The sequence below is a fragment of the Bactrocera dorsalis genome, chromosome 3, assembly GCF_023373825.1.
Source record: "Bactrocera dorsalis isolate Fly_Bdor chromosome 3, ASM2337382v1, whole genome shotgun sequence".
NCBI classification, from domain to species: Eukaryota; Metazoa; Arthropoda; class Insecta; order Diptera; family Tephritidae; genus Bactrocera; species Bactrocera dorsalis.
In genome coordinates this window covers 78407910-78431755 of record NC_064305.1, presented here as the reverse complement: position 1 = coordinate 78431755, position 23846 = coordinate 78407910, and the positions used below count along the sequence as shown (strand labels likewise).

At 39.7% G+C, this 23846-nt stretch overlaps 1 protein-coding gene across 4 annotated transcripts in view; it reads left to right on the top strand.

Moving 5' to 3' along the window:
* Positions 1-18707, top strand: part of LOC105234257 (apoptosis-stimulating of p53 protein 1) — a 127092-nt gene extending 108385 nt beyond the window's left edge. For 2 of the 4 annotated variants that reach the window (XM_049453813.1, XM_049453812.1), the window contains exons 2-8: positions 1083-2240; positions 6392-6659; positions 13259-13479; positions 13548-15988; positions 16059-16276; positions 16385-16587; positions 18559-18707. In XM_049453813.1, coding sequence (XP_049309770.1) covers positions 2088-2240; positions 6392-6659; positions 13259-13479; positions 13548-15988; positions 16059-16276; positions 16385-16587; positions 18559-18603 — 3549 coding nt within the window. In that variant the 5' untranslated portion in view covers positions 1083-2087 and the 3' untranslated portion in view covers positions 18604-18707. The remainder of the gene's footprint in view (positions 1-1082; positions 2241-6391; positions 6660-13258; positions 13480-13547; positions 15989-16058; positions 16277-16384; positions 16588-18558) is intronic. The other 2 variants (XM_049453815.1, XM_049453814.1) reach the window with 1 other exon arrangement.
* The last annotated feature ends 5139 nt before the right edge of the window (positions 18708-23846 follow it).

Sequence of the window (23846 nt, the reverse complement as noted above, 5' to 3'; positions counted from 1 at the left end):
TTAAACAAAATTTGAGTTTTGGTTATAAAATGGTTATCAAATGGTTATATAATGGTTATGTAATGGTTATATAATGGTTATGTAACGGTTAAATATTGGTAATATAATGGTTACATATTGGTTATATCTGACAGCGGAAGCTGAAAACTTGATCTAACATGATGTGGTGAATTATAAGCAATAAAAACCTCAATTTCGAGATTTTTTATGTAATTTTTTGTTTGCTATTTAGGTGACGTTATATTTATTTTACAGGGTTTTTGAAGTTTCCCTCAGGGTAAGAATACAATAATAACGTACACCCTAATATATGTGTAAGTCGGTTTGTGAGTTTTTTGGTATTTTTATAACCTTTTCCGCTCGTATACCCAACAAGCAAAATTGTTGAGTTTTTTTTTACAAATATTTTAAATTTCTCTGTAAGATTATATAGAATATTTATAAAGTTTGAAATGCTTTGCACTATACATGGAAAATAAAATTCAATACAGTTATTGTAATAATCGACACCAAAATACTTGTATGTATATTCAAATAATAAATAAAAAAAATAAAAAATTAATAATAAAAATTAAAAACAATAAAAAATATTAATAAAAAAACAATAAAAAAATAAAAATAAATTAAAAAAAATTAATATAAATTTTATACAATTTTCAATTTGCCTCAAAACCGATCTATTTTGCTAACTGGCTACCACCTTTGGTTATTGTTGTTGTTGCAATTATAGTTTGGCGCTGTTGTTGCTGCCATACTGAGCTGCTACTATTGTTGTTATTGCCGCCGTACTCATTTCTTACATCAAAGTGATTATTACTAGTGCTGTTGTTGTTGCTTTTGCCGCTGCCATTGTGCTTTACTGCTGTGTCTGGCACAACAAGTACACAGGGTATACATATATGGTAGTTGCCACAGGCAACAATAGGCTAGTGCAAATAACCAAAACAATTACCTATAAAAAAGCAGCAAACGACATTCACACACACACACACACAAAACTACAAGTGCACTTAAATACAAACACACACACACACATTTATAGTCAAAGAAATAACCATGAAAATGGCTTCACATATCTTCAGTGGAATTTCAAGTGCGACAAAAGCAGACAGACAAGTGAGCGACGACAAAACAGTTAACGGAGTGAATTATATTGAAGTGCAAGTCAAGAGCAGCGGCAGCAGCTAACTGTGAAAGTGTTCATTGTGCGCAAGAAAAATAAGAATTATTAGAGAAACGAAGCGAAGAAGGCAAGCAGCAGCGCATTAAGTGAATAGGAGTGCGCCTAAAAGCCCATTAGGCGCATTCATGTACATGTGCAGAGTGCGAGAACATTAGCCGAAAGCATAAATACAAAAAAAAAACAAACAAAAATACAACAACCACAAAAGCATAACAACTAACGAAGCCAAGAACCAGCAGTGTCGAATAAAAAAATAAAAAAAAAACGAAAATAAATTCGGTTGGTGTGAAAAAGGTGTTGCCACGGCTCAAGCAGTGCGCGCACACCAAGTTGGTTAAGTGACTGCTGAGCGCCACAACAACAACAACAGCAACAAATTGCACAGCACGGCGCAGCTAGCTTGCTGCGGAGGCAATGGCGCACAGCTTGTGGCGGTCAGCGCCTGACACATCATTATAAGCACATCAGCAGCACGTGTGAGCACATACACAAGCGCACGCTCGCACAAACACTCACATACATATGCGCTTACAAAAATATCGCACGCGCTTGTATTGTGCTTTTGTGAGCGCGTTGTGCGCTTCGATTTCGTATGCGCGCTGGTGCGTGCGCGTCACTGTAACCACTCCCGCCGTCGTGCTTTTAATAACAACAACACTTTCGTATAATTTCACGTTATATCTGTGCGCGCCGCGACCGCAACGTGTCCGTCGTGTCACTGTGCGACGACTGTGTGTGAGCGCGTGCATGCGTGCGTCAGTCATTTGCAGCCGCAACGTCCGGCATTAGAGTACCGCGTGTGCGTCAACGGCAACCGCAACGCATTACCGCAACCCCACACACATACACGCGCACATTCGCAATCCAAAATAGGTGTGGCAGCGCTCATCAAGTGCTCAAAACAATGCTAACCTGCGTGTGTCGTCCCGTCTCCGGTAATTTGCCGAAAATGCCACCGACAATGATGCCCGCACCGAAGCCGCCACGCAGCGCCATCGCCATTACCGGCCTGGGTGTGACGCCCACTGTGGTGGTGACAGCGGAACCCAAAATGAACGTAAGTCTCTAAGTTGTGCATGCAAACACACACACACATGCATCTAGCGTAAGCTGTGAAACGTGACTTGGCGCCCCTGTCAGTACGCGCGGTTGGCCTTGCCACTCCGCGGGGCGCGTCCGCATTGACCGCGTAGCTAATTTGCAGTGCAACCGCGCTGAAGTTTCAGTTCCTACAAAAGTAACCATTAAGTGGATGTTGTAACTCATACTTACATATGTATGTGTGTGTGTGTTTTTTTTTTCCCTTTTTTTCTTTTGCGCGCACTCAACTTCCGTCCAGTCGCTTGGCTCAAATGAAAAGTGATAATAGTCGTAAGTAGTTTGTAAGCTTTCGCTTTGCTTCGCCACAATTCTTCGGTTGATCCTTATTTATTATGCATGTGCAAGTGATTTTTTAGCATTCACTTCCGTTTTTTCACCCCTCTTTATTCCACTTTATTGTTGTAGTTTATTTGATGGCCGGAATCGGCGTAATGCCACTTCGTATGTTAAAAGCAAATCAACTGTAATCATTACTTATAAATGGCGGCATTAGTTTAGCGGTGTTGTATTAATATGCCGTTGTCACGCGAAATATTTATGAATGCGGCTGATGACATTAAAACTGAAAATAATCAATAATTAGAAGAAAAAATAAATAAACACAAGGTTGTTCAATAAGTTTTGTCGTTTGATAAGAAAGACAAAATTTTATGATACAAAATACACTTTATTATTCAGTATAATCTCTCTGAACATTAATACACTAGCTACAACAATCCTTAAATCTGTGGATCCCATCGCTGAAGTGAGAATCCGGAAGGTCTGCAAAATACGCTTCAACAGTCGTTATGACCTCTTCATTTCATGAAAAATGCTTGCCACGCATAAATTTTTAGAATTCTGCAATAAATGGAAGGCCAAACCTGGTGAATACGGTAGATGGTCCAAAAAAAGTTCTAACCTTAATTCATGGATTTTAGCCGTTGTCAAAATGCTCTTGTAACACGGAGCATTGTCCTGATGAAAAGGTTTTTTTTTTTCTTTTGCAAACCGTGTATTTTTCAACGAATTTTTTCCTTGAACTGGCCCAAAAGATTGCAATAATATTCAGAATTAATTGTTTTATCAGTTTGCAAGTAATCCACAAACAAAATTCCTCTCGCATTCCAAAGAAACGGATGCTATAACGTTCTTGGTCGATTTCCGGACACGAACTCGTTTCGAAGCCGAACAATCAGTTTCACACGACTCTTTAGCCACTTGTATTGATTCAGTATCATGGTGATAGACCCAAGTCTCATTCATAGTGATGAATAGACGCACAAAAAGTACTTTATCCTTCTTAAAACGCTCCTAATGTTGCTGAGAAAGTCGCATTTGAATGTGTTTTTGTTCCATTGTTAGCAAATGTGGCACCCATTGTATAGCTTTATAAAACTACATACTTTCTAATGAGATGTGTAGAGCCTCTACTAAATCTCTCTCAGTCAATCGAGGATCTTCCAAAACGCTACCCTGTATATTGACTTTGATTTCTGGTGTTGATGCGCTTTTTGGACGTCCTTAACGTGGATCGTCTTCAAGGCTTGTACGACCACATTTCAGCAACCCATCTTTCTGCTGTTCTAATTGTACGTGAAGAATCATTCTACTTTTATCATTCGTTCGCGAATTTCTTTTGGTGCTTTTGTTGAAGTTTTTTTAATAATCGAGAATAGAATGAGTCTATCAAGCAAAAAAACGTGTATACTCATTACTTGCAATATGAACACAGCATCAGTAAATGATTTACAGACTTACCTAATGATTACAAAATATTAACTTAATTTCTTATACATATTCACCGATTTCAATTCTTTTCGGTTGTTAATTATTGAAATTTAAATAATAATTTTATTAGCTAAACCTTTAAGTAAGAGGATTTACAGGCATTAAATGAAATTACTCATACGTCACGGTGTACAACACAAGTGTTGTTATAAGGGGGTAGTTTATGAAGCCCACATTATATGTAAGCGAAGATTTTAATTTAATCAGCTCAAAAATAAATCGAGAGCTTAAAGTTCTTTAATTTTTTAAATAAGGTACTAATCTTTAAAGCGAGAATTTCGTTTTTCAAAACATAAAGTCTGGAATACTTTTATTTTCGGGTGAGATTGAAAAAAATGCTTTCCACATGATCAATGGTATGCGCTTTTTGCAATGGACTACAACACTCTCGTCACCTTCGCTCACACTGAGAGCACTTTCGCATTTTTTCAGTAATATTTTTTTTTCGTTTTTATTGTTTTTTTTTTAATAACAATTGAATTATTTAGTATTATAATATTATATACTTCAGAAAAAAAGTTTTGTACAAGTATAAGCCCTCTTAAATTGGAGAATGCTAAGGACATCTTTAAAAGACAATTTTTAAGAAATCTTTATGTCCCACTTTACAGTCATTATTTGAGAAAAAATGCATTCAGTGTAATTTCATTGATTTCGGTTAATGAAAAATCCTTCACAAATCTCTCCATCCATTCAAGTGAAAAATTTATCATCTAACCAACGCTGTTCATTACTTAATTGAGCAGGATTTTTCATTTAAGATGGAAGTGCCACTTCATAAGCTCCTCACCAAGCAACTTTCATATATGTGTGTGAGTATGAGCGCATTATTTCTCTGCAACTACACTTAAGCACTTAAAAGTGCTGCAAACGTAAATATTTCACTGCAAACTGCACTTCACACAATAACAACAATGGCCGTAATGAGTGGCCAATATTATTGTTATTGAACTCTTATTATTAATTTGAGTGATTGTGCTTTCGCTTGAATATTTTTTCAATATTCTTAGATTGCAGAATTTCGCAATATTTTTTCATTTAAAATAGGAAATGTCTTAAAAATATAACATCCTTCTTTAAGCAGCTTTTTAAAGTGGAATATAAAAAAATGTATTCATATTAATTTGTAAGGATATTAAGTTTGCAGGGCACCTTATAAAATATACATATATACGACGAACTGAGTTGATATATATAATATATTATATATAATTCTAATAAGCGAAAAAACATATTTTTCATATTAATATATTTTCAGTGATTTTAGCATTTTGTCGGCACCCTGTATTTCTGAAATTTTCCAATCCGTTGTAATTTTTTGAAATATTTGGTTTCTTTGTCACAACAAAAAAAATGTCATATTTAAATCCTTTAACGATTCCAATATTTTGTCCGTAACCTGTCTTGTTGACACTACCATACAATACTAAATTTATAATTTTAGTGCCGCTTTGCATGATTTAAAAAAAAAATAATTCTAAAGGTACGTGTTTTCATTATTATGCCCACATACTGTAAAATTGTCACATTACGCAAAACTTTCAATGGTCTCTGTATGATTTTCAAAAAAAAAAAAAATTTTCTAAAAATTTTTCAACGTTTCCGTTATTATGTCCACATACTGTACCATTGTCATATTTTTTCTAATTTTCAACGTTTCCATTATTATGTCCACATACTGTACCATTGTCACATTAAGCTTAATTTTAGTTGCACTTAAGTTAACCTGTCCCAGCTGTCAGCACATTGTACGCACCGTAAGTTTTTATTGCGCCTCATTCCTTGATTTCAGTGCGCTGTTTATTACTTTTATGATTTATTGCTTGTGATTGATTAACTCGCAGCTTACGAGTCTTACCAGCATACGCACTGTTTATGCTTATTATTACAGCTCAGCTTACAGTATGGCAGACGACCTGCCGTGCTTAATTTTACCACACAGAAAACTCATCAAATTTATTTTCTGCTCTTCTCTCTTTTCATTTCACCCGAAACGCAACAACGCTGCCTTTATGGATGACTCTATCTCGGCATAATGTACGTACATGCCACATACACACACTAACACGTGTATGTGTATGCATCAATCTGGGCTTAACAACGTCAACAACAACAACGTCAACGGCAACACCGACTTTACCACCGTCCACACGCCACCATTACTATCACTATCAACATCAATAAAATTCAAATTGAATTCACGCATTCGCGCCTCGTCAACGCCACCGCCCGCCACCCGCCGTGCTAACGACGCTGCTGATGAAATTAACAAACGCACACATACACACCCACCACGGCGCTGTACCTGTGCGCGTGTGTATTGGTATGCTGTTGTAGGTGCCTGGCAGGCTGACATCAGCCGAATTACGGGCGATGGCATTGCGACAACAACAGCAAATCGACTCGCAACACCAGCTGTTGGCCACCAAGGAGCAGCGATTGCGTTTCCTCAAATCGCAGGAGGTGCGGAATGCGGTCGCCAGCGCCGAAGGTGAGCGCCTGCGACGTTTGCGGGAGCGCGTCGAGGCGCAGGAATCCAAATTGCGGCGACTGAGAGCGCTGCGAGGTCAAGTGGACTTACAGAAGACTTACAATGTTACGCTGAGTAAGTACTAAAGCAGGCAAGAAAAAGTCGAGCCAGCCATCACATATACTTGTAGTAGTGTGTGTAATATGTATGAAATATGAATTTACAGTTATAAGTGCGCGCCTGTGTGTGTGAGAGTGTGTGTAATGGCAGCTATTTTGCGCTGTCATAAACATATTTACATGCTGTAAGTAGCCTTGCTTTGTTTTACGCTGCCTCTTTGGCTGGCATTTATGTGTTGAGTGCGGCAACAACAACAACAGCAAACAAGCAGTGTGTGCTTGTGTGTGGCATGCAACCATATGCCGCGAGCAGTCAGCCATTTTCGGTGAACACCAGCGGCTAAAAAGCGTCAACGAGTCGTCATGTCAGTCGCAGCGTCACGAAAATCTCCGTGTAAGCGCTTTCGGCAAATTGGACGCGCAAAAGTGCTTTGGTCAGTGGTTGCCTGGCAGTGCTTTGGTGAAATGGTGCGCTCATATAAATATTAAGAGCAATGTGAGATTTTCGTAATTTGCATGTTGCAAAGTTATGAAAATTTTATACGCGGCCATTTCATTCTTTTGAATTTTATTAGTTTTGTCTACGGACAGCTTTACTAAAGGGAAAACATATTTATGACAGAATTCTTGCGTGAGTGACATGAGAAGGCACTCTTCAAAATTTCGGAAGAAAAAATTTACATATTTTCGAGTTGTTTCCGAGCTACAAAGGCACTAAGACGAGGGTCTCCACTGCTGCAAGTGTTTCTGACCTTCTAGAAAATATAATCCGCACATTGAACCACAGCCATTCAAATCCAAAATTCAAAGATTGACCAAATGGCGGCGTTTCCTTCTTTCAGTTGAATTCTACCCAAGCTTGATTGTTTCTGGCCTGCCAAAATTTCGAAAAATCCCACCTGGACTGTTAGAGACATTTGTCCCTTGTAATGCCCAGAACTACGAAGTATGGATTAAAAAGTCTATCGTAAAACTACAAGGCGCCTAATATCTTTGCCAGGTTTGTAGAAAGTATGACAACACAGCTGAGATGTTTCAACCTTAGTCTGGCAAAAACTGCACAGTGATGGAGAAAGTGTCTATAGTTTTCCATCTCATCTTCCTCCCTTTATCTTTGACAAATAGCGTTCTCCGAAATCTTTAACCTCATCGCGTGCCAATCGGACTATGACCAGTTAAGGCGCTTATTATTGCGGTCATGTTAACCTCGGTAAGAGCTAGTAGCTCCATGAACCTTTAGCGTTCCAATCCCACAAGTGCTGTTTTCTGATCAACGCTTACTGAGCTCACGCAAGTCCCATTAAACCAGCGCCCAAGTACACGAAGGCAGGGGACACCTTCTCGTTCGCATTCTAATGGGATTTGGTTTAGCGACTCCGTTGTAGTCAGCCACTCAGATAAGTTTAATTTGGAAGTAGCTTGATGCTACAGCTGGTGAGGTCATACTTTCCTTGACCAGCTTTGAGTTATAGACCAGTATAGCAGCTCTTCTATTGAAGTGGATGCTTACCTCTCTATGAAACCTTATTACTATAACACTCCGAAAGCTGATTTATTCGAAAAATTGCAGTTACTGAAGAACAGCAACAAATAAATTTACGAAGGCACAGTTCACAATGAGCACAGTAGTAGCGCTTTCAGACGAATTATCATGTGGAAGAATACTGGAGGTCATCCAAACTCTCAGATATTTCGCTCTACGAATCAGAAACTGCGCACGATTTCTCAAACCTATTTGAAGATTCTTTTTTGCCACTAAAATTTGGATTGTTTTTGTTTTGATCAAGTAATTTTTCATCACCTTATACGGTTTACTTTACATTGGTTTATATAGTCCCGACCATTTTGGGCATAATATATCTTGGGTTCAAAACCACGCAGGTTTCATCTAATTGTTTTTGGTATTTTTGTAGCACCAAAACCCATTTGAAAACTCTTTCTAAGTCCCTTTAGCAATCTGGTTACGGTTACGTCGAATTCACTCTATTGGAATGGAAGGTTCTAACACTTAGACTGCAACAACCAAGGTTTGTAGACCGACAGGGACAGCAAATCACGACAGAGAGTCGAAATTATTAAAATTTACTACCGAAATTCGGAGTCAGTAGCCTCAACTTTAAGAGCGGGTTACTTCTTTTGTGATGATCAAGACCGGCATATTACTGTGAATTGGAATCACTACTGATCAATAATGACCGAATAGTTTTGGCCCGAATTGGATGATATGGACTTGGACAATATGTGGTTCCAACATGACGACGTCACAAGTCACATAGCGAATGTCACAATCGATTTATTGAAAACCCAGCCTGGTGTATGTGTTATCCCACGAAATGGCACAGTCAATTGGCCGCATCGGTCGTTCGATTTCACGCCGTTAGACTATTTCCTGCGGGTCTACGTCAAGCAGTGGTCTATGCCAAGAGCCTCGTGATGATTGATGAATTTCGTGCGGGTATAGCACGTGAAATCGCAGCAGTATCGGCAGAGTAATGCTTGAAAACCGTCGAAAAGTAGGTTCACCGTCTGGACTTCTGCAAGCGTCACAGGAATATCGTTTTTGGTTAAAAAAAAAAAATTTGAAGCGCTCTCATTGAAAAACCCTGCATTTCTTTCTACGTAATTATCGCGCGCACCGTTCTTTGCCCTCCTTACTCCCTCTGTTTGTGCTCTGCATATAGAAAGTGCCTTTCTATCAACATTCGCTCTCCCTTCCCAACCCTTGGTTACTTGGCACTACTTTTATTATTGCTACACAGGATTAGACTGGCTGACTCTTAAGCATTGTTCTACTTACAACATGTTCTGCGACTCTAATTGGATTTGTAAGTGGCGCGCGCTGCTTCCTCCCAAACACACACACACACACAAAAGCACAGCTACTCAGGCTTCCACTTTAGCCCTGCGCCTGTCTTATTATTACACTCGCACGCAATCACACTCACAACTCGGAACTGAGAGCTTAACAGCACGCCACTCGTCAAATTTTACATTTTATCATGCCACGTCGACCGTGTTGCAAGCACGAGTATATGTAGAATGTATTTAGTCTCTGCAGCATGTGGCATGTGTCCTGACATGCTGCTGCGGACACGTCAACCTCATCAACCTCGCCAGCCGCCTCATCAACGGTAAGCAACGGGATCCTAAGGTACATGAAATCCCTGCTAAGCGGATTATAACCGGCACGACATTCACAGCTCCACAGCTGCGCCGCTCGCCAGCTCAACAGCTTGCGTCAGCTCTGCGCTTGCCTTAGCAAAAAACACATACATATATGCGAGTATATGTATGTGTGTGTGTTCACTTTGAGCGAAATTAGTGAAAGACATTCGCTTGAGTATGCGAGTACATATTTTAAGCAGAGCTTTATCCTGCCAATGATAGCCGTGCCACATCGCTGCCGCACGGGCGCCATTCAACCAGCTGGCTGTTAGCGCAGCGTGGGGTTGCTAGCGGATTATGGGGTTCCGCCTCGGCCACAAATTGGGCGGGATCAAACCCTGCGCCAGCCCCAGCTCCAGCGCCCCGCTCGTAATACCTTTAAAGCTGTTAACTAATTAAAATGTTAATGGCGGTTGACGAGTGTTCGGCGCTCAAAGTGAATAACGGTTAAAACTTTTCTAATATATTGTAGTATTAATAATACGCTCGCACACACACACACTTACTTACTTAAAAGCGTGTATGAAAAGTGTGGCAACAAAGCTTAGGCGCTTGGGTCGAGCTGCGGACACTAGTGCGCCAGATCACTCACACATATGTAAATTTGCGTGTTTTCGCATGTAAATTAGACGGTTGTGATGTTGTTTGGTTTTTGTTGTTGTTGCTGTCGGAATATGTGTAAAGTGATTAGATTTTGTGGTTCGTGACTTGAAAGCGTTGAAATTGAAAGTATTAAATTATACGTGCCATTAAGTTCTAATTGCGAGGGCATGCTTACATATGAAGGTATATATGTATATGTATATGTAAGTATATGCATGTATATACTTATGTGTATATATATATATATAATATGTGAGTCTTATTTTGATGAAACTAAGTGCTTTTCGTAAAAGTTTGAGTGTTTCACTAACCCATTTGCATAGAAAAGAAGCAGAGAGTAGCATCATTTTAATAGTGCTGAATTTTTAGTTAAGCATTGAAATCGTTACATTTTAAAAGCCCATTTATGACAAACAATTGATTGAAGGGATGACACTTTAGAGTGTTTATTTGCAAGTTTTAAATAAATATTAAAAGGCAATACAACATTGTCGCAAAGTTACTTCAAAATACCTGGTACACTCCCTGTTCATAGACTGGTCACCACCACGCTCGCACACGCTTGTAGAATGATGCTGATAGATCGAAAGGCTACAGGAAATGTGTTCAGCAAGGAAAACAATAGAGCATCTCTTGTGCACTTATCCCGCATTGGCAAGGCTACGCTTTAAGTAATGGGGGGCCCCACGATATGAGACATTAGAAGTATCGTATCTGAGCCCACAAAGGCTGTTGAAGCTCGCGTTAAGCACAGGGATCCTAAAGGCTGAATAATCTTAATGGGTTAATATCTTGTAACGGAACTCCAACTGGTATCGTAAAAGGCCAAAAGTGGTGTACGTGCGACTCACTAGCCTATCAGATTAACCTAACCCAATCTTCTTATAAATACAGGGTGAATCAAAATTTTACAATTTTATTATAATCTGCACTGGATATATTAAGTGTATCACAAAGATTGTATAATCCAAAAAAAAAATGCCGGATGCCCTATAAAATCTATATACAGCGTCTACCAATAGGGGTGAGATCATTTTGTCAGCTCGTGGCTTTGTGAAAAATTTTGTCAGTATTTAACATTTCAGCATGTCAAGTTTCACTTTGGTATAAAGCTTGGAAGTTGTCCGATTTTTAAGAAAATTCTTCTTGAAAGATACTTTGAAAAATTTTTCATTGAAAAATCATCCTCCAGATATGGCCTATTTCTGATTTAATACCTTCATCGAACAAAGTTGTCTCTATTGGGATGAGTTAGATCTTCGTGTGATTCAGAAAATGCAATTGCATCCGCAAAAATTTCGTTTCGTACAAATTGGGGTATGACGACCTCATTACTTTCGAAAGGAGTTCAGAAACGCCGGTTTCATCAACAGCGAGCGTTATAACGTGACTTTTTCCCGGAATTTGAAGAAATCGTCGCGGAGGATCTCAATTTCCTACAAGACATTGCGCCATCTCATGTTTCACATCTAAACATGAATACATTGTGTGGAAAGTTTGGCGAGTCGATAACTCAATAACCCCGAGAAATGGCCCAGTCTTATAGCAGCTAATTTCATGTAATTTAGCGCATCTAGATTATCAACATTTAGCACACTATAGCCGAGACTGAAACGCACCCATCTGAAATTGACATGAACACACAAATTTTTCTTCTCAAAAAGCTGGAGTTTTTCGGAATTACCAACAACGGACCGTTGTATCATACAGCTGCCATACAAACTTTGTTGTAACCGCTGATATCGGACTACTATGGCATTAACTGTCAGACACACTTGAATTATTTTCCAAGGCAACGGTGAAGCGCAGTTCGTGCTTCGCTGAATGCTATGGTTCTGAATCCTCATTGGGACACCTTGTGCCTGTAGAAGAATTCGTATATTCTTTAATATAATACAAGAAAAAGTTAATCGTGCTGTGACTTGAAACCTAGGGGCACTGCCTACTTCAAAAGCGTACTGGGGTACGCAGAAGATATTGACATCATAGACCTTGACAACAGAGCCGACAGCTCAAACTAGAAAAATAAGCAGAAGAGGTTGGTCTTGAAAAGATCGAGCACAAGACAAAATATCTAGGAGCCGCAGACAAATATTTCTCACGTCCTAGGAACTACATCAGTGTTGACAGCGATATATTTGCCATATGACGAACCAAGACGAGAAAGGACACGAAATATTCTAGAGAGCGAAAAGCTCCTTAGGTTCGAGGCTCATGGGTGGACAGCGGTGGCAAGAGCGCCCACACATCAAACGGAAGTACCAAGTTCATGACGACCTGTCTGTAATTGGAATGGAACGACTGGCGTGACTTCGGAAAAGATAAAGCCAACTGACAAAGTTGTTTGCTCTCGTCGTAGACCGATCCACAATTGCAAAGCTAAAAAAGAAGAAGAAGCTCATATGATGCCGGAAGAAGTCCCTAAACTAGATATACTTGTATTAAAATCGAGGAGGCTACTAGTGTTATTGACTAAGAAGTCAAAAAAGATTTCTTAACTTCATATAATCCTAGCTTACACTCAGATGAAGAGTGTCTTCAAATCAGTTAAAAAATAAATTTTCGAGATAAACCCCAAAATTTAATTTTCAATGAAGGAATATAGTTCGCTAGAAATGTCAAAAAAAGCTTATGGAGCACCTATTTACAGGCGTTTTCTACCAGAAAAAAATTAGTTAAAGACTTAAATTATATATCTTTGAAAAATCGTGTTTCTATAAAATTGGAAAATGTCTAATCTCTCCACTTTCCTGCAAGGATAGGATATCAACCTCTTTTACAATGATTGCATTATTTATTTAAAATAATTAAAATACATAAAAAAATCTCTTCTCTGTACTAACGCAGGCAACGATCTGGACTCAATTCGTGCGCTCTTCAGCGAGAAGGAGAAAGAGCTTAGTTTAGCGGTAGCGAAAGTGGAAGCGCTCACACGACAGCTAGAAGATTTGCGACGCGATCGACGCTGCCCCATAAACCTGTTATCAAACGGCAATAATAGTGGCAACGCGCAACCGCTGCCACCACAAGCATCACGGGAACTCGAAAAGCTGCGACGCGAGTTGGTGGTGAGTAAAAAACAAGCACTAACTTTACAAAAAAAAATTATGAAACTTAAATATTAATGCACTTTCAGTACCGCAATCAATTGTCGCTGCAGCAGGATGCGCGCCTGCATCTACAGCGCGAAGCGCTACAACAACGCCAAGCTGAACTGCGCTCCGTCGACCAGCGCATCTACGAGCTACAGACGCGCCTGCAACGCAAGAAGGCCGCCAATATACAAAACAACGCGCAAAATCAAAATCAACTGCACATACCACCGCTTGAGCTGCACCAACAGCAGCAGCAACACCAGCAACAGCAGCAACAACAACAACATCAGGCGCATCAACAAAGCGCGTCACAGCAACAGTCACACCCATCGCCGACGCAGGCATACAGCAAACCGCACACCAATGTTGCCTACAACCAGCAGCAGCAGAGCGTGCATCATCACAAACCAAGCGGCGTGGCAGCGCTCAAGCAGCAGTTGCTGCAAAAGCAGGCGAACAATCTGTTGACCACGACGCAACAACAGCAGAACGCCTCGAAATTTCCGAATATCATCACACGCGAGCAGAACCGAAACATACCGCGCGGCAATGTCGCCGCGGTGGAGCCATACATACACACGCCGCACAAGACGGCTGGCGGCGCTTACTTGGGCGCGGGTAATATACTAAAGCACGCCGCGGCAACGGCTAATACGAATCAGCAGAATCAGCTGATACAGGATTTGACACACATGAAGCACAACATAACTGCCGCCACGCACAGTCCACAAAGCGGTGCGCCACACAGTGGCACCAACGCCGCAAACGCGCAAACATTCTTCAGCGGCGAGAGCGACGAATCAAAGTTGGCGAAGAAAATGCTGACAGCCTCGTTGGCCGCTGCCAAGGCGGCGGAACCAACGAAACCCGTAGAGGTGGACACATCAATGCATATCTACGCCGAGGTCGGTCCGAAGAAGCGGGATCTGCAAAAAGCAGCAGAGGCGGCCAAAGCGGCGGAAGCTGCAGCGCGGGCTGCGGAAGCGGCAGCGATTGCTTCGACGAGTGGAACTGGCGCCGCCACCACCACTGCCATTACGACCACCGGCAGCAAAATACCGAAAAGCATCAGTTCCTCCACCTCTGCGACCGTTTTGATTAGCAAACTGAACAGCGCAACTGCAGCCTCGAGGGACGCGCGCACCGAATTGGAACGAAGATGCGAAGGTGCGGCGAGTGAAGCGCTAACCGAAAAACAAAGTCAACAACAGCAACAGTTGACTGTGCACAGCATGCCGCTGGGCGCTGCCAATAAGTCGCTTGCCACAGCCGTGGCGCACACGAGTGCGACAACGTCTACAACAACAACGAACGCAGCAAGTGCTGAAGGCGCGCACACGAAGCCGAAACCGCTGCAAGCGCATACAGCCAGCGGTCTGGCAATACCGCCACGTAAGCCAATTAGCAGCGTGGCGCCCACATCGGTGACAAGCTCCATACCGAAAATGGTGCCCATTAGTCCTAAGGTGAATCGCGTTGCGCCCAATGTCGTGACAGCCACCTCGACAGCAACAATAAGTGCAGCGGCGGCAACAGCGAACGCCGCATACCCAGATCGGCCGGCGCTGCCACCCAAACCGAGCAAAATGTCGCCCACAGAGCACGCGAGTGAACATAATGCAGGCGCTGCGTCAAATGCGCAAGGTACAACAACGCCAGCAACATCAATGCTGAAAAAGCCCGCCGTACACGCCGCGTCAATAACAACAGCTGCGTCAAGTGAATTGCAGCAAGCCACTCAAGGCTTACAAACGCTCAATATAAATGATAATCTGCCGATCAAGGCGAAACCGCTGACAATACGCAAGCAACCCATGTGCGAGCAACCGCGCCTCAAGCTGAGCAGCAATGTGCCCAAGCCACCGCTGCAAGCCGCGCGAAAAATGGATATGCCAGTCGCATCATCGTTCCTCTACCCCGCCGATGGTAGTCAACGCGGCGAACGCGGCAAAGATGCTCAAGATAATAGTAATAACAACAACAATGGTAATCGCTCAACTGTCTCAGACAGCATCACTTCATCGGCCGCCTCGTCGCCGGAACAGCTGCCGCAGTATTCGCTGCCACAAGTGCCGCCGCCAACAACCAGTGCGCCAACAACACAGTCACAGCATTCGCCAAACAGCAATTCGCAGACGAGCTCCAGCTTAGACGAACTCGATAAGATTGAGCACCACAGCGAGGGCGTGAGCGGCATTGAAACGGCCGCTGATGCCAATGGTATGAAGCGACGCGCCTTATCCACCGGTAGCGCACCAACATCTTCTTCACTATCATCAGCGTCTACCGCTAATGGCAAACCAAAATTGGCGCGTCGTGTGAGTTTCGATCCGCTCGCCTTACTGCTGGACGCCAGTCTCGAGGGTGAATTGGAACTGGTGAAGAAAACCGCAATGCAAGTGGCGAATCCCAGCGCCGCCAATGATGAAGGCATCACCGCACTGCACAACGCCATCTGCGCGGGGCACTTCGACATAGTCAAGTGAGTAGCTAGTGCCCCAAAGATGTTAAAACTTATTTTTTTACCGTGTCTTCTTTCTCTTCTTCTACAGATTTCTCGTTGAATTTGGCTGCGATGTCAACGCACAAGATTCCGATGGCTGGACGCCATTACATTGCGCCGCTAGCTGTAACAACTTATCTATGGTGAAATTCTTGGTCGAAAATGGCGCTTGTCTATTTGCCTCGACGCTGTCGGATCATGAAACACCGGCGGAGAAATGCGAAGAAGATGAGGAGGGTTTCGATGGCTGCTCTGAGTATTTATACAGTAAGTACTGGAATGTCTGAATAAGTGCTCGTTGTGTGAGAAATTATACTTAACTTTTATATTCTCTCTCTTTGTCTCTCTCTCTCTCTCTTTCTCTCCTTCTCATAGGTATTCAAGAGAAACTCGGTATACTTCATAACGGCGAAGTGTATGCGGTATTCTCGTATGATGCTCAAAATAGCGACGAACTAACATTCCAAGTCAACGATCGTCTGATTATTCTGCGTAAAGGCGACGATGCCGAGAGTGAGTGGTGGTGGGCCAAGAATGTGAGCGACGAGGAGGGTTATGTGCCCAGAAATCTGTTGGGGGTGAGTATAGATTATTATTGCAAAATAAGAAAACCGCTAGAAAAAACAGTTAATTAGCGACCTACGGATTTGTAGAGAGACAGACGAGCTGTAAAGCGTTTACTCTTATCCCAATTTAGGTTCATATGGCAAAAGCTTCTATTGTAAGTCCACTTTCCACATGTTTAAAGTTGAAAACTCTATGTTCAAACTTTAAATTTTGTTGTTTGGTCTGCTTTTTTTCGTAATTTTTCTGTCGAAGGCGCGATCCAAAGCCAACGATGATCCTGCAACTGTTTTAGTTATTGTGGTCCTGAGATCTAGAATATTGAACTTTAAAAAAAAAGGTTTCTCAAAGTCAGTCAAAGTTTTCAAGATTGTTTTATTTCTTCTTTTTTTACATTGAGTAGGTTAGGTTAGATTAAAAGGTGGATCCCAATGGGGATTTCACTTGAAAAACTTAAAATTCAGGTCCATTGTGGTATCTAAACTTACTCTATAAGTGATCATAAGACCCTAAAAAATCGACAAAGCACTTTGAGCCTATCAAAAATGAGTCGAGATCGTTAATGTCGGCTTGGGTTATACCTCCCCGTTTTTCGAAGATAAGACTGCCGTGATTTTTCAACTTCAGCATTATAAAAGCTGAACAATGTAGGAGAAAGTGCATGGATGATTCCACCTCACCTTCCACCAAACAACTTTGGCATCTTCCGTCCGGCAAGATTTTTACCCTTACCCATCCAAATGAGTCTGATCTGATAGATTGATGCTATTTCTAGTGAGAACAGACAATCCTTAACTAGATTCGGGAGCACAGTCAGTGAGTTCAGCTCTAGTATTGCCGGTTTGCTGCTGGAGTGAATACTCATATCTCTGACTTCGTTTACTTCTATTTTTGTAGCAGTCACTTCTGTCTGAAAAACACGACAATGTTTCAGTAGCCTAAAGCTAAGGTTTACGGAAAGCTCCTTGCAGAAAACTCTTCCTCCAACATTTTCTCCTAGCTTCGACCCATCCATGAAATGGAGCCGAGAAAAGGCAGTACTCAAAGTTTCCAGGGATGCAGTTGAAGCAGGAGAGAATTTCAGAGTGTTCTTTTTGGAAGCGCTTCATATATTACCCAGTTTCCCTAAGCCATGGAGCGTTTTTCGGAACAACGCAACTGCTTCTAATATCTACGGATTCCATGTGTAAAATGGCTTTATATTCCTGGTGTAGAGCCTGAGAAGCCATTTAGAGCTCTTTGAACACATTCAGGCTTCTTAGCAAGTGTAGCTTTTTCGAGCATCCTCCATTAGACTTATATACCATAGAGCAATATTGGTTTAACTACAATTTAGTAAAGCCACAGCACAACTTTTGATGATAGACCTCATCGCTTTCCAATAGCTGCAGTACAAGGCTTTCGGTCTCCCAAACATTTTGCTTCCAAGATAGCTTTCTATGATAGATGACACCCAAGTGCTTCACTTTTCAACATGGTGAAGTCGGAGCCAGAGGAAGACGACGATATGTGGTTCGGTCTCTTCGGTTCTCAACACAAAAGTTGAATTTTTATATTTTAGCTTAATCACTATGATTATTTGAGATACTCTAAAGCGATCACGAGTATTGCCAATCAACTATTTTCACACCAGTTATATGAGCTGACTGCTTATGTGGTTTCTAACTGACTTCGTTTTCAGATATTACTATGACTTTAGGTTAGGTTACGTTAGGTTAAACTGGTAGGCCAATAAGCCACGCAAAGACCACTTTGGTCCTTTGCGATACCAGATGGGGTTCACTTGCTAAGTCCAAGAGGAGTGCCGTTCTGTCGTATGCCGCCAACAAATAGTGACCATTTAGTATCTCCATCAGGTTCTTATAGTCTTTTCTATCAACTGTTAAAAAGAAAACCAAAAAAAAAGATTTTCGTTTCTAAAGCTAGTACATACCATATACTAATAATCTCTCTCTCTATCTCTTTTTGTTCTCTCTTAATTGCAGCTCTATCCCAGAGTGCCACCGCAGACATCCAACTTCAACGATTAGCAGTTAATACGATTTTATATTTGCAAAAAGAAATCGGGTCGTCTGATACAAAAACACTATATTTCCAAATACTTGTAATAGTTGGCAAGACATAACGGAGATCATGTGAAGAAGAAGACTACAAACACACACATGCGCCCTGTGGTGTGGAATGCAAATCAAAATAATGCACGCGCTGCCGCATAACGGTAGTCAGTAGTTTACCAACTATTTTTAATACGATTACTTATTATTTTATAAATTAAATATATTAACTTTGCCTAATTTTACGCATTTATTTCATAAGTTCTATTTCTAATTTACTGTTAGGACAGCGTTTCCTTGGCTGTCGCATGCAAGTGTCCATAGAATGTGCAACATTGATATTTAAGCGAGTTTTCGAAGGTTTTCTACATAAGTCCTAAATATGTATATAGTTTACATACGACATACATATAATATATATATTTGTATATATGGTACATATTATGCTATGTTATGTACGCATAAGCACATAAGAAAATTAACAAAAAAGCAGCAAAAAATTAATAAAACACAACAAATTCATATACATTTCACTAATGCTATGCAATAAGCTACTTATAAATAATAAAATGTTAAAGCTTACAATAAAAACCATTATGTAATAAATAAAAGCACACACAAGCACTATTTATTTATGAGATTTTACACCAACAAACTTGAGACAGTAAAGTAATTTATATCGTTTGCATATTACTTAATTTCGTAGAAGTGGTTTCCGTGCGATTTCCATAAATTTACAGAAAAGATCGGCGACGTCATGAGCAAGAGCTGTAAGGAAAACACACAAGCTCTTTACTCAAACGGTCTCGAAAGGACAGCAGCACGGTTATTCGCTTAATGACAGGTCACAATCTACTGGCATCACATCTGAACCGGATGGGCATGGGCACAACTTTTTAGGCATAATGAAAAGGGAAGTCGGCATGAGAAAGACGCTGGAACACTTCCTACGTTTCTGTCCAATCTAATCTAGAACTCGTATCAGAAATCTGGGTGCTTCGCAGTTTAAGAGATTCGAGCGTTCAGCGTCGTCTACTGTCGCGTCGTTTTATATGCCAAACAGCTTGGAGATACTTTTTGAAGTATCCGTGACCGGATAAAAGCTGAGTTGGGTAAAACTCGACTTATTATCGGTTTGTCCGGTCTTTTATTAATCTGGCTGGTCATCTGCCGCGACTCTTATTCTCCCATCTTCGTTGCCATGTTGTTATTGTATCTTTCTTTATTTGTTCTAAAGCGCTTTTGTTGTTTTCGGATGTTTTCTTTAGCTCCCACAGTTTTTTTCTTTCAGATACCAGAAGGTCAATTGCGATATTACAGTTTATATTGCATCACTTGACACTGTTCAGTAGGCTGATGCTACTCTGAGAGATGCGGTGTGGTGCAAGCTAGAGAGTTTTCTCTTTTTTGGTCATTATTTTGCTAAGTTGGGAGTTGATTTTCGCTGCCTTTCCTGCGTCGTGCTGGATTTGAACCCAGAAGGTTAGTCTAGGTCCAGTCTTACGTCTAGGTAGTTTATTGTTTTATGTATCCTAGGAATAATCCCTCTTGCTTATATGCTTATTTCGAGGGGTATGAGGTTATTGTTAGCAGTTGTAGCGCTGTTTTTCCGCAACGAGCTGGAGGTTGTGTAAGTCGAGCCATGCTTCCGTCCGTATCATGAGCTGATTGAGCTTTCTGTATGCTGTAGTTGCTGGTGAAATGTCATCCGAGTAACCAATTGAGTACGATTCGCCAGGAGACTAAATGAAGTATAAAAATTAGATACATATAAATTCGCTCTTGAAGTTCGTACAGAGCATTGACGTCCTGTACGATGAATAATTCAGCTCAAATTAAAATGAACCAGCATCTGACATTACTAAGGATCACTATATTTATGTATAGCTTGGCAATCGGTCAGTTAAACCTTAGAATTTTGCGTTATTATACGAAACCCCAATTGTGTACAATATCAAACTCAAGTCGCTTCACACCGAAACTGATCTCGGAAAATTACAGATCTTATTTACATGAATGCAACACTGACCCTCATTAACTGACCCAGACCTTTAGTAAACCGATTTTTTAAAAGGTTATTTGAACTAATTTTTAAAAGTATAACAAAGTTTTTGACCTTTCGACAGTAGGTGCTAACTCGCTCTAAAAGCAGGACAGGGATATTAGCTCGATTATACGCTGGATAGTAGTTAAGATATGCCTAGACTCCTTATCTTTGGCAATTAGTTACTTCCTCATTAGACTGTATTTGGTGTTTGACCACAGCAGAATTGCAGGAAACTAAACTAAAACGCCTGCTAGGAGGTGTTTCTGTTTCAGGTGACTGATCGGATATGGACCTAAACCATCTTAGCAGATTTGTGATAGGCGAAGACATATTTGTATTAGTATAGTTACAATATATAGTATGTGCTGTCTTCAGGAATGACTGCATTAAGCAGTGTAAGTATTTGTATGATTCCCCACAATCTTGAGTAATCAACCATCTACCGATTGATAAAAAAAAACATTTCATATTTTTACATTCATTTTTTTTTTATCATTTTGTATATATTAAAAGAGTACACAAAATTAAGTTCCAAAAAAAAAAAAAAAAAAACGAAAAATAAATTTTTTCATTGAATTATGCATTCATGAAGAGAGTAAAAAAAAATAGTTTAGAGAAAGACGGGTTTAATCTTCTTTCATACAGGTCTAGTAGTCATAATACTAAAATGCTAACTTCGGAAAGTATTTGGATTTTGAGATATATTTGGAAATATTTTTGAGTATCTAAACATCGATTTAAGAAGATAATTCGATTTTCTCAATTTCTAGACTAGAATACCCAAATAACACCCAAAACAGTTCTAGAATGTATAGAAAATACAGCAAATAGAGCTGGTGTAAAAGATGAAGCACTCAACAGGTGTAGAAAATCTAGTTTGCTGAGGAATCTGTAAAAGGCACACCTACTGAAAAATTAAAAAAAAAATATGCCTTCATGGTTTAAAAAAGAAAATTAAATTTTAAAATAACTGTCCCAGTAGTTTATTTTTCATTGCTAAAACTCATCTATTTTTGTCTATTAAACTAGGTTTGCGCCTTAAGTTTCTTCTTTTACTTTTGTTTATTTTCCTGTTTTTTTTTTTTTAATTTTATTATTTTTTTGGATTTTTGTTTTTGATTTTTTTGAATTTTTTGGTAATTTATGCTTATACTAGCTGTTACCCTGTGCACTTCGCTACACCTAAATCGATTAAAACTCTTTTTTTACTCTGTGTTTTATTTATTGTTGTAAAACTGTTACTTATTTATAAAACATTTATAAAACATTTATAAAACATATTGGTATACAACATTTTTGGTTTGTCCACCTGGCGCGTAAATGAATAAGCACCTTGGTGTTCCTACTCTCGAGCATGCGACGAACAAGTGGCCGTGGGAGAAGCACGGTTCTTCCAAATTGACGTCGCACACTTGAAACGTTTGCCCTTGCAATTTGTTGATATTCATCGCAAAGGCAAGACGTACTGGGAACTCAATGTTGCTCTTCTGCATTTGTTGTGCAATATTTGTATATACTCGTACATACTCGTACATATCTGTATATGGATGGTCTCACATTAGCTTACTAACATACCTGATGAAATTGCGTCCAAAGGCTTCAACTTCAACTTTTCCTATCTACTATATAGTGTGCTTCGCTCTCAAAGACTCAAAGCGTGCACTAAACAAATAAAACTTACTGTTATCAACCTTATCCCACAAAAACACGCCTAATTAATGTGGTTTATAGTATATAAGATATTTCCAGATACTTTAAACTTTTCTAATAGCTCTAATATGTAGCTCATATCTCAGCTTCCCACGTGTATGTAATCTATATAATGCAAAAATAAATAAATAAAGGTTTAAACATACTTTCAAAAATATTTGTACACAATAAAAGATAAGCTGTGCTAAAAATTTGTTACTAATAAACATTGCTTTTACACATACATATAAATAAATCATATATACGAATAAACTAGTACTAAGCCAAAAACAAAATTGACAAAACTCAAACGAATTTGAATAAAATCACGTAACTCGCAAATATTCGAAAAAAAAACGCTATGTGAAATATCAATATGAGGTAATTCGGCGATACGTGAGTATATTCAATAATGTTTTTTTTTTTTTGTTTTAGAAAATATTTCAGGTAAAGTAGTATGATTTAGGGATGTTTTAGAATATAAGATACGTCAGAGTTTAGAAGTAGGAATAAAATTTACTTGTTGCTACATTAATCAACGGTAGTTAAACGATCCATAGAATTTCAAGAACAAGATTAGATCAAGGTTTAAAAAAAAGTTTAAAAGAGTTTTGAAATATTTAAGTTACTTTTGCGAGCCAAATCTGGCAACGAGCAACCACGAGGAACTAATTAGAACTTCAACTCATTGCCATTCTAGCCGTTTCGATGCAAATATCCTTATAAGGCTAATGAATTTAAAGCCAAAAGGTGATAGTTAAATCTTAGCTTTTCACTATTGATAAGAGGATGCTGCATTCTGGTGCATACTCCAAAGTATTTCGTAAAGGATTAGGAATATTTTAGTAAAAAGCGTTTTCACAATCGATTCATAAATTATTTTCTTTGAAAAATGATATTTAGGTTGTCACTTATTTGGAGCCTTGACGCTTTTTTCAAGAAATTTTTTTTTTTCATACAAAGAATTAAATATTTTATTCGAATTTTTTATTGTTACAAACATACACTATTAACAAAAAAATTCTGTAATTTTGGAAAAAAATATTTTCAACTCGCCCATTTCGACGCAATTTCTGGTGACCCCTCGGAAAAAGATGCACCCTTGTTGCCGTGCTTTAATTAAAACTTTAAGTTAGAACTTGGACGAAGAAAAAGATCTGAAAATTGGATTTTTGGTAGACATTTTTGCAAAAAACATTAAAATTTTAGTGAAAACTTCGCCACATTTTTTTAATAGTTGTAATCGGAAAAAAATCCTTCGTCCAAGTCTTTAAGAATTGTGTTCCAAAGACCTGTGAAGATCGGCTGAGCACTTCTCGAGAATTCTTCCCAATGGCGAACATGTTCTCAAGGCTCTATCTCCGAAACTCTTAAACGGATTAACTTAAAAAGTATTGTAGAATTTAATAAGACAATAAAAAATTCAGACAAGGCGTTTCATTTGCCTCAACGACCGCTTCGTTAGCTCTGCTATCTCTAGGTT